The sequence below is a fragment of the Erpetoichthys calabaricus genome, chromosome 3 (assembly GCF_900747795.2).
Source record: "Erpetoichthys calabaricus chromosome 3, fErpCal1.3, whole genome shotgun sequence".
NCBI lineage: Eukaryota > Metazoa > Chordata > Cladistia > Polypteriformes > Polypteridae > Erpetoichthys > Erpetoichthys calabaricus.
Window position 1 is genome coordinate 239263153 of NC_041396.2, and position 13889 is coordinate 239277041.

The window sequence follows — 13889 nt, forward strand, 5'->3', positions numbered from 1 at the left end:
AAACAAAAATGTTTGTTTTAATAAGTCTAATGTGACAGGGTGTATACCCTTAATTTTAAAGTGACCTCAATAAGCATATTTTGCTTTCTTAATTGTACTTTAAGCTAAATATGGTAAACGTAGAATATACATGATGATATTCTATATTTTAGTAATTCTTGACTAAACAGAAACACAAGAAGAAATTTTGGTAAACCAACTGGTTGTCATTTAAAGGAAACATTTAATTTTATAGTTTGTACAGTACTCTGTTTTTCTATAAAAATCATCCTTATTATTCAGTATACAGCATTATTGTTGAAGAGCTTGAATCAAGTATTTTACAGGAAATTATAAGTTTCAATGCTTTGCGAAACCAAGGATAGAAAAAGGCATATATAAGAGGATTAAAAGTGGAGTTTAAATAACCCAGCCAAATAACAAACTCAATAAGCGTGTCAGATGTGGAGAAATCAATAAACACATTGATTAGACTCACCATAAAATAAGGTAACCAACAGAGAACAAACACCCCCATTACTAATGCTAATGTTTTTGCAGCTTTCCATTCTCTGCTTTGTACAAGTCTATTTTTTCTCATGTCAAAAGGATTTACTTTATTTTCCATACTGCTTATTATTTTGGCTTGTCTATGTGCCACTTTGAAAATTTGTCTATATGTAACAATCATTGCAAAACAGGGTACTATAAATGTGCAAGCATTTACCAAGGACCATATTTCATTATAAAGAAGCATACACTTAGTACCATTGCATGACAATTGAGCAAGCAGATCTTCGTAACCTTTGCTAGAATCGTCATTGTATATTAATCCAAAACTGTAAATAAATGCAGTTATCCAAGCAATACATATAAAAATCACTGCTGTCTTAACAGTGATTTTATTTGGGTAGGACAGTGGATCACACACTGCATAATAACGATCAATCGCTATAAATCCTAAATGAAAAATTGAAACTGTACAGAGCATCACATCTATGGTTGTATGTACCTTACAGAACACAGTCCCCAGGTACCAGCAGGTTTCAATAGTTGTCATAATGCTAAAAGGTAAAACAAACACACCGAGCAAAAGATCTGCAACAGCCAAAGAAAGAACAAGAAGATTATTTGGTGAATGAAGCTGTTTAAAGTGTGAGATGGAGATGACTACACACAGATTTCCTACTACTGTCATTAAAACAATAATTAAAAAGAGAGAATACATAACAAACCTAGAAATGGCTGTCCGAGGTACCTTGTAACATAAAATATCATCAAAACAGTAGTCTTCAATGTATGGAAAAGTCAAATTCATTGTCTTTTATACAGATTATAAAGAATTCCTTATTGCTTTTAGCAGTGAAATCAGAAATTCTCTGCAATGAAAAACAAATTGAATAGTGCAAAAATATTTTCTTTAGTTCAAAAAAAATAACAACATATGTAATTTCAATAATTTGCTTATAATAATTAAAAGTTTGCCCTTCAATAACTAAAATATATTAAGAGAAGTCACAAAATACCATAAAATGCTAGTGCAACATTAAAGAACAATAAATATAAAACTTCATATTTAAAAGACGCCTTATTATATTATATTATATTATATTATTAGAATACATAACAATCGTTCACATCTCTACTTTTTACAATTGAGCACAGTTACTTCAGTGACTTGCTTATGTTTACACTGTGAGTCAGATGCAGATTGAACTGGAAGCATTATGGTTCAAAAATTATTTTATGTTACTATTACCGTATGACCATGTCTCATAATGAATACAATACTCACACTATATCAGTAAACAGACAAATATACCTTTTTCCAGTTTGAACTGAACAGAACACTGGGCAGAGGACAGCAGTATTGTTTACTGACTTCACTTCAAAAAAATTTACGTCATGAACATTCAAAAGTATATTTTTCTAATCTATAACTTTAAAAATACTTACAGTTTTTAAGTTCAGAAGTATATGTTTTTATGGACATCCATTCTGTTAGAAACTCAATCTGGATCACTGCTACTAAACACAATGATATTTGAACCCATGTCTTAGTAATTTGGAGACACTGCTCTTCCTAACATTAGGGCTTTGTATTAGAGAAAGGAAACAGTCAAACAATCAATATAAAGAAAATTAATACATTCATATATAATCTATTTATTCTGTAAACCTACTTAAAGAGTTGTGACCAACCTAACATAAATACTTCTGTGCTAAAGCCAACATGCCAAAGAAAATTCCTCTGAACACAGAGAGAACATGCAAAATCTTAAAGGAGTCACTAAACATTATGCTATCCAAAATAATTCATATATGGATCAAAACAGTTTATATCTTAGAGGTAATCTAAGAAAATAATAAATGCTCTGAAAAATAGCACACTAGATCTTCCACTATAAAAGCAGAAATATCATATTCAATAGTTTAAGTATTATGTACTTACACTTCATGTTTTTTATCCTAAACATTTATCACTTTTTAATTTTGTAAATTATTTAATGGCGTTTTGGATTTATTGTAAAATCTTTTGTCTGTTGCCTTTTTACAAAATTTGTTAATTGTTTCAAACTGCATATTGTACACTAATAATTTTGTGTTTTTTTTTAAATAGAGGCATGCTTTTAATGTTAAAGCTTCACAATCACATACAATTCATTTAAATTACCTTAGCAGATTTTGTGAGGCTGAACTTCAGTTGAATTTACTTCATTATGGTTATCCCTGCATTTGAAAAGGCCAAACTTATACCTTAATATATAGGTTCTTTAAAAGAATAGGGAGGAGTCAGAGACATTTCTTAAGCTTAATTAAGGTAAAAAGCACCACAGTGAAACTGATTCTCTAAGGATCTGTGTCTTTTTAGTAAACATCTTTTACAAACTTGTCAGCTAGCACTAGTGGTCCTGGTACTTTGACAGGTTAATATTTCAATTTTGACAGGTAAATAATTCAATAGCATTCTATTATACATATCTACGGTTTATAATCACTTTCCTTTACAAAAGCTGTACAATAACGCAATGAAAGATTTTAATTTTTGAATACACCTGACCTTTTTTCTAACATTAATCACTGTTAAAAAGGCTTTATCTTTCATTTTGTATTAGATAAAACATTGTGACTCATTTTCTGGTTACTACTAGCTCCAGGATACTACACTCTTCTTTTATTAATCTCTGTGGAATGGTTGTCTGTTACATAGGCTCTCACATCAGGGCCCACGGCCCATTAAGGGCCATCATTAAACTTCAGGGGGGCTATAACAAGAATGGAAATAATAAAAAAAAAAACTAGAAAAAATCATTACAAATTTAGATACAGCAGTGGTGTCAAACTCATCTTTTTTAAATGGACAGCTTTATCTACATTTAAAATACTGTAGCATCTCAGGTGGCTAAATGGTGGCGGCTGTACAACAGCTGGATTTGACAAGGAAGGCAGAGAGCACCAGAATTAGTTGAATGTCACTGATACTGTTGTAAAGAAGGGGCGGCTCATTGATTGGATGAAAAGTAAAAGAAAGGCTGGTCTGAGCCTCATTGCTCCTAATCTTGTGCATTCAGTAGATGTGCCCTCTTTGTAATGGATATGAATGAACAGAGTTCTGTATCTGAGGTCACTGTGATGATAACACAATTCTGTAGTATCAAAACTTCTGTAATGGAAAACATCTCAACCCGAATTTTGAAATGACTATACAGTATCTTAGATATTTTTCTTGACATGACATTTGTAAAGACAAAGGGAAACAGTTAACCAACCAATCAAAGAAAAATAATACGTTCATATATAATGTAAACCCACTAAATTCTTTAAAGATCTGTGACAATGGATAACCAACCTAACATAAATAGTTATGTGATGAAGCAATGTGTCAGGAGAAAATCCCTCTGAACACAGGGAGAACATGCAAACTCTCAATGGACAGTAAGTGAGCTTTCAATTGAACTCTGATGAACTAAACATTGTGCCCCCCAAAGTATATATGAATCAAAACAGCTTATATCTTAAGAGTTAATCTAAAGAAAATATATATTGCTATGAAAAATAGACATTTCATTTAAAAAGCATTTATATCATTTTCAATAGCTTAAGTTTTTGTATGTACTTGCACTTCATATTTTTATCTAAAACTTTTAAAACATTTTAAATCAGCCGTGTCAATTGTTTTTAAAGCTCTTTTGACTTCTGGTCTGGAGATGAAGGATGAAATTAAGCAGGGGTAGTTAAAACTTTAGAAACAGCTCCATCAGGGCAAAGGCAACTATAGAGACAGACTTCAGCAGAATTTACATCAGAAAAATATGACGGAAGAGTGGAATGAGGAGTATTACTGACTATAAGCAGACTGTAAAACATGCAGAAGAATAGAACAAGAACAGAGCTAATGACAGGTTTAACTCATTCTTGTCAGCCCACTTCTCCTGTAGCACTGCTACCCTCTTTGTGCAAGCTGAGGAGGTTCCAGAATCCCAATTGCCATCTGCACCTTGCTGACAACACACCTGTGGTTTCCAGGCCACCTCCAACTTCCTGGACTCTCTATATCTGCTGATCAAGAGAGGAGAGAGCTAGGAAAATGTCACATGAAGAAGACTGCAGGACTGGCTGGAATCAGCTCCAGGGGGCTGAAAACATGCCACCCAAGCTCTATGGGGTCCCTTAGCACCAGTTCTCAAAATCTCTGAATTTGCAGAAGATTCCCCAGCTGTGGAATACATCCTGTGTAGTCCCAGTGTCAAAGAAATGGGATTCCAGTGAATGCTGGGGAGAAAGACATCCAGGGATTATTCAAACCATTGACCATAGTGTAATTTTTTGTGGAAAAACATGTACCCATGTACTAAACAACTATGTTCTTATCTCTGAGAACAGTAACAAAGTTAAAACTACTCAGAGGTACCCTATTGCAACCAATTTCTGCTCCTGGAAGTAGTTAACAATGGGTTTTATAACAGACTTTCCTACATTGCATTGTTATACCACCATTTCTCTTCTTGTGGCTACTTTTTCCATAAGTACACACTTTGCCTCTTTAAAGAAATGACCAGCCTTGAAGAAGACTGGCTGATTTTTTAAGGGAAGTTCTCATCTGCATTGTATTGCCAAGAATATAATTTTCTGAATGAATTCCTTTATTTCACAATTCTGCTGATAGTTTACATTCTAAGGGTGGTGCTGAAGTGAATCTTCTGCATTTTCTCTTGACAGTAGTTTAAGGTGTACCACTGATACTTTTCACCTTTTAGCTAAATTCTCTCAGAACATCTTTGCATGTTTTTGTGCACTTCCTGGTGATGTCAAAGGGTGAGTTTAACACGGATTAGTTGAAGCTAGAATAATTCTGGTGTTGTTCTAGGATCAACTTAACCCAATGATATCAGACCATCCTACCAACACATGTGACAGAATAATCAAAATAAGAAATATTGGCAGAAAAAAAAATACACAAATAGGTCTTTTATTTTAAAGGGATGAGCCAGAACTAACCTAGGAGTTCATATAACTCATCAGAATCAAGGCAGAAAAGTTAAAAATTCTAACAGATGTTTGACACAATCAAAATCACCAATTCTTTCCATTAATCTTAACAGCTAAATATAAAAGTATTTTAGGATCATAAGCAAAAGGTTGCCTCTACAAGAGAAGAAGGTGAGCAGAGAGAAACAAGTTTGAACTAAAAAAAAAAGCAAATATTGATGATACCTAAGGTGAAGATTGGCCTGCTGCACAAATAAACATGATGACTGGCTGAAGGATGGCTGATTATGAAGACAACATACAAATCAAGTGTCTACCTGTCTGTTAGACAAAATGGAAATACAGACAAAAAACCCTTTGGCTGAACTGTATGAAATGACTGGAAAACTGCTTCAAATTGATCGATGGCACATGAACTGAGCAGGTACACTTCAGTAAGGTACTCACAGCTCTCAGGAAACATTACAACAACAAAAAAGAAACCCATTAAGTAAATTCCACTGGTACCTACAGTATTTCTTTCAGGTTGTACCTACTGAGGCGTCTAGCAAAACAACAAACAAATCAAAAGTCACATTTTCTTACTTTGTTTTCTTTAAAACAAGAGATCTTGTATATGAAATACAATCAACTTTGGGCCCAGCAGGCATTCAGCTATGGAGACGCAGGAGACTGCGAAGAAGGCTTTACCGTGTCCCGGGACCAAATTACCTTTGGCACATGGATAGCTATGATAAGCGCACACCTTTTGGTATCACAGTGAACGGATGCATCGATGGCTTCTCACGCCATATCTTCTGGATGCAAGCGAACATCACTAACAGTAAACCTGAAGTTGTTGCAGGTTACTTTATTAGTGCTGTTATTGAGTTGGGGGGGCTGCCCAAAAATAATCAGATCCGATCTCGATACTGAAAATGTGCACGTTAACAGACTGCAATGTTTTCTACGTGAGGATGAAAATGGCACACTTTCTGAACCTGCTATTCTTCAAGGAAGAAGTACTGCAAATCAGATGGTTGAATGGTGGTGGGGATTCTATCTGAGGCAAAATATGGACTACTGGAGAGATTTGGTTCTAGAGTTTTAGCCAGTGGGAGACTTCAATGGTGACGTGGTTGACAATGGTCTCATTCAGTTCTGCTTTCTTGATGTCATTTAGGTAGGAGGAACCTGTTCACACAAACACGTATACCGCTCTCAGATCCGGCACGATTATAATACATGCTGCCCCTCTTTGAGGGGCAGCAAAAGAAAAATAAATAAATGAATAATCCGGGGCGCGAGTGACCAACACTACTTTTCTACTACACCACTTCAATTATAGAGACACACCAGTGAAAGCAGGGTCAAGTAAAAATGATTATTGAAAGACAATACACATGATCACCGTGACAACAACAAAAAAATCCTTATATACATAATATCGCGCTGCAGTGTTTCCCATCCCCACACAAATCACAACACAACCACTTGAAAACATAGAATACTAATAAAGATTTAAGCAAATGAAAACACAAAAAAAACCCAATGAATTTATAGTCTTTTAAGTCTTATCTGTTCGGTAGCGTTGAGCTCAGTCCGTAGTGGGGAATGAGGTGCCGACCATATCTCTTATTGATTAACTGTTCCTTGTGCTGGCCTGTCAAGTCTGCTCCCGTATGCCTTCCTCCCGAAAGTAAAAATAATTTGACTGGCAATGAACCCGGGTTCACCTGATGAAATCCAAGAGGTGTTAATCCTTTCCCTCGTGCATTCACCTGTTATGGCCTCCTCCTCCTCTCTCCTAGCTCTTCTTCTTCTTTTCTTTTTTCCCGCCACCTATTTACATACAGATAGCTCCTCCCCATACAGTCTGTTGGCCTTCCAAGCCAGGTGCTCCCCTCCCTCTGTATAAAGGGCCGGCCCTACACATAAAGGCATACCACTAAAAACAGGCATGGGAAAAGGTACAAACTTATGGTACACCCATATGCTCACCCGTCTGCCAAGAAAAACTTTATTGTGCCACCTCCCTTAAGCAGCTTGCCGGGCAACTTTATTTTTTCCCACAAGCTGTGATTAATTAAGGTAAAGGTGCTCCCTGTATCAGTGACAGCATCCCCAATGATGTCCCACACACTCACCGGTACCACTAATAAGGGCAACTGTGCGCTTAACATGGTGAGCTCAGCCCCAACTGACCGGTCCTTGTCCTTCGGATATTTGACCTTGTGTGCATCTTTGCTAGAAGTATCTCTGGGAGGATCTTTTTTACCCCTCATAGCAGCCCAATCCTTCTCGATCAAGGATCCGATTTTTACCATGGACTGTACTGAACTCACCATTCCCCTAAGTGCTACAGCAAGATGTGGGTTACAAGCACCAAGAATGCGTCTAACCATGTGTTCTTCTGACATATTGGGGTTTAATTTTAGACAAAGCACATGGTATTCGTAAACAAAGTCTCTGATGGGTTGCGATGGACCCTGCCGAGCAGCCAGGAGCTGTTCGTCGACTTCAGTTTGGTAGTCAGCCGGTAAGAAGGCTTCCAAAAAAGCCGTACGGAAAGATGCCCAGTCCTTCGGGATTAATAAAGTATCTATCTATCTATCTATCTATCTATCTATCTATCTATCTATCTATCTATCTATCCTTAATATTATTCTTTTTCGCCTGCCACCAGTGGAGCGCTGGTTCCTGTAGAGACGTACTCAAGAAGCCCATCAATTCAGTTAGCGTTAATGGGTACAGTTCTAAAAACGCGTCTGCTTGTTCAATGAATTGAAGCACCTCTGTCGATTTACAGGAAGCTCCCAGTTTTGGAAATTCCAACCGTACAGCAGCTGCAGCAATAGAGGAGTAGGACGGCCGTGCTTCAACCAATAGCGTCAATCGGTGCAGAGTTTGAAAGTACGTAGCAATACTCCTCCTCATTGTCTCCTGTATTTCTACCTCCCATTGCTGATCGCACCGCAGTAGGCAGTCTACCAGCTTTTGTTCCAGACTTCTTAGACGTACATGTACCCACTCCTGAAAATCGGCCACCGCTGAATCCACTTATCCATGCAGAGCTTCTTCCCGAGCTACCGCCCCTTCAATCATTTCACCTAGCCGGACTTTAAGCTCGTCCAGCTGCACCTGCACCTCTGCCCATGAGGATGCAAGTTCAGTGAGGCATCCATAGATTCCTGACCCAGGCTCTTGGGAGTCAAAATTTATAAAGTGTCTGGCAGGCTCGCTGCCTCCTCCACCTCTTCTTGTGCTCTGACTGTAACGTGGCGACCTAGTAATTCACCTCGCTCCGGCGTTGCACAAGAGTCGGCAAAGCGCTGCTCAGTGCTCTCAGTTGACATTTCTGATGGTACTTGTGAGTGGCAAAATGAAATACAGTGGATGAAATTTAGTCAACCGGCTCCCTGTACGGGCCACCAATAATCTGTACTGCTCTCAGATCCGGCACGATTATAATACGCACTGCCCTCTTTGAGAGGCAGCAAAAGAAAAATAAATAAATAAATAATCTGGGGCGCGAGTGACCAACACTACTTTTCTACTACAGCACTTCAATTATAGAGACACACCAGTGAAAGCAGGGTCAAGTAAAAATGATTATTGAAAGATAATACACATGATCACCGTGACAACAACAAAAAAAACCTTAAATACATAATATCGCGCTGCAGCGCTTCCCCTCCCCACACAAATCACAACACAACCACTTGAAAACATAGAATACTAATAAAGATTTAAGCAAATGGAAACACAAAAAAAAAACAATGGATTTATAGTCTTTTAAGTCTTATCTGTTCGGTAGCGTTGAGCTCAGTCCGTAGTGGGGAATGAGGTGCCGACCATATCTCTTATTCCGCGAAACGTATTGATTAACTGTTCCTTGTGCTGGCCCGTCAAGTCCTCTCCCGTATGCCTTTCTCCCAAAAAGTAAAAATAATTTGACTGGCAATGAACCTGACGATATCCAAGATGTGTTAATCCTTTCCCTCGTGCATTCACCTGTTATGTCCTCCTCCTCTCTCCTAGCTCTTCTTCTTTTCTTTTTTCCCGCCACCTATTTACATACGGATAGCTCCTCCCCGTACAGTCTGTTGGCCCTGCAAGCCAGGTGCTCACCTCCCTCTGTATAAACGGCCGGCCCTACACATGAAGGCATACCACTAAAACAGGTATGGGAAAAGGTACAAACTTACAGGCGCATACACATATTCCGGTTGACTGTTATACACGCACACACGTGCACACACACACATGCTCACCATAGTAACTTTTTGGTGTTCACCATAGTAACTTTTTGGCTAAGTACATATGAATTCTACACTATAACAAGTAGCCTTTACGCTTTTTTAGTTTTTATGAACTGGTGTAATTGCATTTTTTGCCATTTAACCATGAGCCCATCAATGCTGATTAGCCCTAAAAGTATATGCTTGGCGGCTTTCTTTTTTTGGGTAAATATTTGTGTTTGCTGAGCCATACCTATTGATCTGAAAGGTGGTGATGATTGTAAGGGTTCACAACTGGATGGGGACCCACGAACATTCCAGCGAATAAAATTACACGGGGCTTGAAATTCAGCGAGGAATTATGAGTAAGCTATTCCGCACATTATTTGTTAAGCGATCTCAACGTCCTTGTACAAATTATTGTTAAGTAATTGTGCCTAATTTGTTATATAGGGATTTAGTGGTTTTTTATTACACTTTATGTTTTGTTAAATTCTCATGCATGCATCGTGCAGCTACTGAATTCACGCAATTTGATCAACTGTTTAGTGCACCTGTTCAAGTGCACCAGGAAAGTCTAAGACTTGTGGTGCGCGTATTGCCGTATTTAAACTGTGTTTTAGAAGACACTTGCCTAAACTTTATTTACTTAAACGTGAAAAACAGTCTGAAGTACATTCTTCCACTAAAATCAGTACATTTCAGGAAATTAACTTGGATTATTTGGTGAGTCCTTAATCAGCTTCACTCCTTTTTATATGGCGAACTGACTGCAGTGACACAATGATGAACAGTACTCAAAGATAACGCTGAGAAAAGCGTCTGTTAAATATGGCCCTGTTTAAGGTTGCCATCAAGCTCTGGAAAGAAACACATTTCAGCCTATAAATGAAGACTTTGTAGAACGCATTACCCTATGATTGCACAATTCAACTTTACATTATTTAATGGTCTTTTAGAAGTGTCTTTTGGTTTTGGCAACAGTTCATGGCAATTTCAAAGTAAATGTGTACACTGGCTGACTTATAGTCCTAGTCATTCTCAGGTTCCTCCAGTTCAGAGGAGCAGACAGCAAGAGCCTATAATGTTAGAACTGGGTTCAAGACAGGGCCTGGACAGGGTACTGGTACATCACAGCCATGCTAGTAACCAAACTAGCATGGGTTCGAGAATGTGGAAGGAAAACTGGAGTACCCAGAAAAAAAGCGCAGAGACATAAGGAGAACATATGCACTCCACACAGACAATCAGGTGCTGGATTTGAAACAAGCATGCTGAATCTGTGACAGTGCTAATCAATGTGTGCTGTGGTACCACCCAAGCTAAGAGTATATTAGCTTTTCGTTTTTACTATTGAAAATGTCTCAAATTAACAGCATTCACACTTTCAGCCTTATGTTGACTGCTAAACTGCCTAAGACCTATGGAAAATAATATTATGATAGGAAAAACAATATAGAATATATAAAAAAATTAAAGAATACTTATTTCCTTTTGCATAATTTATTTTACCTTCTCTATAGATTTTTATATTACCTTACTTAAATGATTTTTCCTTTGCATGTCTGTTTTTTGACTGAATATGAGTGTAATCATCCAAATTAATCATTTATTTAAAGTTAAAATAACTGGAATAACAACCTATTTGAAAGACTTTCTGGTTAATCCATCTACTCAAAGTTGTATAAACAATTATAAAACAATTATAAACATGATATTATAAAATGTCTGAAATATTAATATCAGAGTGATTTTTAATCTTTGGATTTTTGATCCATCAACACAATTTCATTCACTCCAGAAAGTCTTGTGTTTAATTTAAGGGAGGATCCCCCATAATTTCAAAGATGAATTTCAAGCCCTACTTTAATATAATGCTGTGTGTGTGTTTATAGATACTGTGTGTGTGTGTATATGGCAGACCAGAGCAATATTCTTTCAGGGGGACAATAATTCCTACCTGTGTCTATGTGTACCTGTGTACTGGGGTCATGGTGAGAAGATTAGTAACACATTTGACTAATTTGAATATTCTTTGCAGAGGGAGTTAGATACTGTGGTCAGAATGTGGAACAACCATCGGGTCAGGCCAGGTGGGAGTGGTCGTGATTTATTTCATGGCAGACCTTTTCTCACGTACCAAGCACCAGAACTTTACTAAGCACAGGACTACCTCCATCCACTTGACTATGACAGACTTGGTATAATTGTAGAAGAGGGTGTTTGCATTTGGAAAACTGGTATTCCCTGTGATCCAGATCTTCATGAACTCTGTGTTTTGCTAATGTAGAAACACCATCTTGAAGCTGGTTATACTGCTGTTGAGGCTACTAGCCTGTACAGAGACCTTAGGCCTTTGGTAAGAGAAATATTGTCAGAACCAGAATAGTCAGAACCCCCTGACGTACTCACACCAACATATGTAATAATATGTCCATAAAGGATCTTATACTCACTGTTTTATTTATGTCTGTTTCTTTTGAGTGTGTATGTTTCCTTTAGATTTCTTTGCTTGTTTGTTTTGCTACTATGGTTTAACCTTCTCTATTGATAGATTTCAAGGTAAATGACCTAAGCTTGAAAATTTTGTTGTGCTGAACATAAGTGTAGTGTATTTTGGGAAAGCTGAAAAGTGAAGTAGGACCTTAGAATGATTTGTATAGCCAGCCTGTTTGCAGGTTCAAGTAACTTTTAGGAATCAAACTTGTCTTGTGTGATAACTGTGGTAGTGGAATGAAAGCCAGGTGTAAATGTTTATTTGACTGTGAGGGGTTGGGGTGGTGCCTTTTATTATAACTCTTTTCAGAAAGAGTTCTGAATTCAGCTTTAGTTCAATTGCCAGTTTGTGGCAAAAACTGAGCATTTAATTCAGTTGCTTTCTGACACTTTTTGTAGAGAGCCCAGCTCATTTGCAAACATGGACATTTTGAGAGGAGCCATGGACATTTAAATGAAGCTTGCTATTTGTATAGCTGCTGGACTCCTGTAAAGGAGCTCAATCTCCAGCAAGAAATCTTTATTTTAACTTTTTACTTAAGGATATATAATTAATAACTAAGGAACTGGGCCATCAAGAAACTGACATCTGGGACTGAATGAAGATGCATGAACCCACCCAGATTGTATAATCTTTGTATTACTTATACTTGTTTTTATTTGTTGTCATTAGTTATTATGCAAATAAACATTTTTTATTTGCTGTCATTATGGAAATAGATAATTTTAAAATAAAAGCTTAAATTGGTGTTTTTGTCCAATTGCTATTAGCAAGCTCAGTTCTTCAATTGATCATTCCTTAGCTACAGCCATTTAAGGGTACAAAGGACACTTCTTGGAGCCTTGTATTGGTGGAAAGTTGGGCTGAATTAAAGGTTCAGCAAAGCAGTCTGCCATGGTGGTCTGTAAAGTTGACAATGAAGGTTACAGGTAACATATACATAGCTGGTATTGACATTTCTTCCTATCCCCGAAGAAAAAACCCTAAAACTTTAGTTAGTACATTTTGTGTTAAGTGCATGCCACAGGTGATCTTATAACACAATAAAACACAAATTTTATTTTCCTTTTTCCCTTCTGCTGATGGCTGAATGGAGGAGGAGCTGAATTTGCAGCAACTTTCTCTTTCAGACATCTGAATGAATGTCAGCAGCATGCCCAAAATGCAGAAATAAGTTATTTTACTTCATTTTTTTAACTTCATTCTTCCTCCTCTTTTTGTTTTCTTTGTAATGCCCCATCGCTCAATCAGTATGTAAATACATATCTACACTACTAGACAATCTGGTCATTGGAAGCAGTTTGGAGGTTAAGGCATAGAATTTTATAACATATTTAAATCTGAAAACTGTAATATTTGAAATCAATATACTCTTATCCTATTATTTGGGGAAATAAGATGTCTGTAGATTAAGTGTTTATTTTTTGTAATAAAAAACAATAAAATGCAAATATAAAACTAGAAAAATATTTTCTCCTCAAATCTTGTTTTCCTCATTACATGACATCATATCACACAATAGACCTGCAGAAAAGAAAAGCAGTTAAATTTGAAACATGAATGTACATTAAAAAAACTAAAACTCATTTTCTAACAGTTCCTCTGGAAAAAAAATGTGCACAAAATTCAAACTTCAAGCAACAGAAATACAAATGAAAATTAGATGGACAAAATCCATGTGAACTTTGTGATGTATTTTTATA

The 13889-nt window shown here is 36.9% G+C and overlaps 1 protein-coding gene across 1 annotated transcript in view; it reads right to left on the minus strand.

The window, feature by feature from the left end:
- Window positions 1-274: 274 nt before the first annotated feature.
- Window positions 275-13889, minus strand: part of LOC127527115 (trace amine-associated receptor 4-like) — a 41816-nt gene continuing 28201 nt past the window's right edge. Inside the window, exon 2 of the mRNA XM_051924753.1 lies at window positions 275-1358. Coding sequence (XP_051780713.1) covers window positions 275-1297 — 1023 coding nt within the window. The 5' untranslated portion in view covers window positions 1298-1358. The remainder of the gene's footprint in view (window positions 1359-13889) is intronic.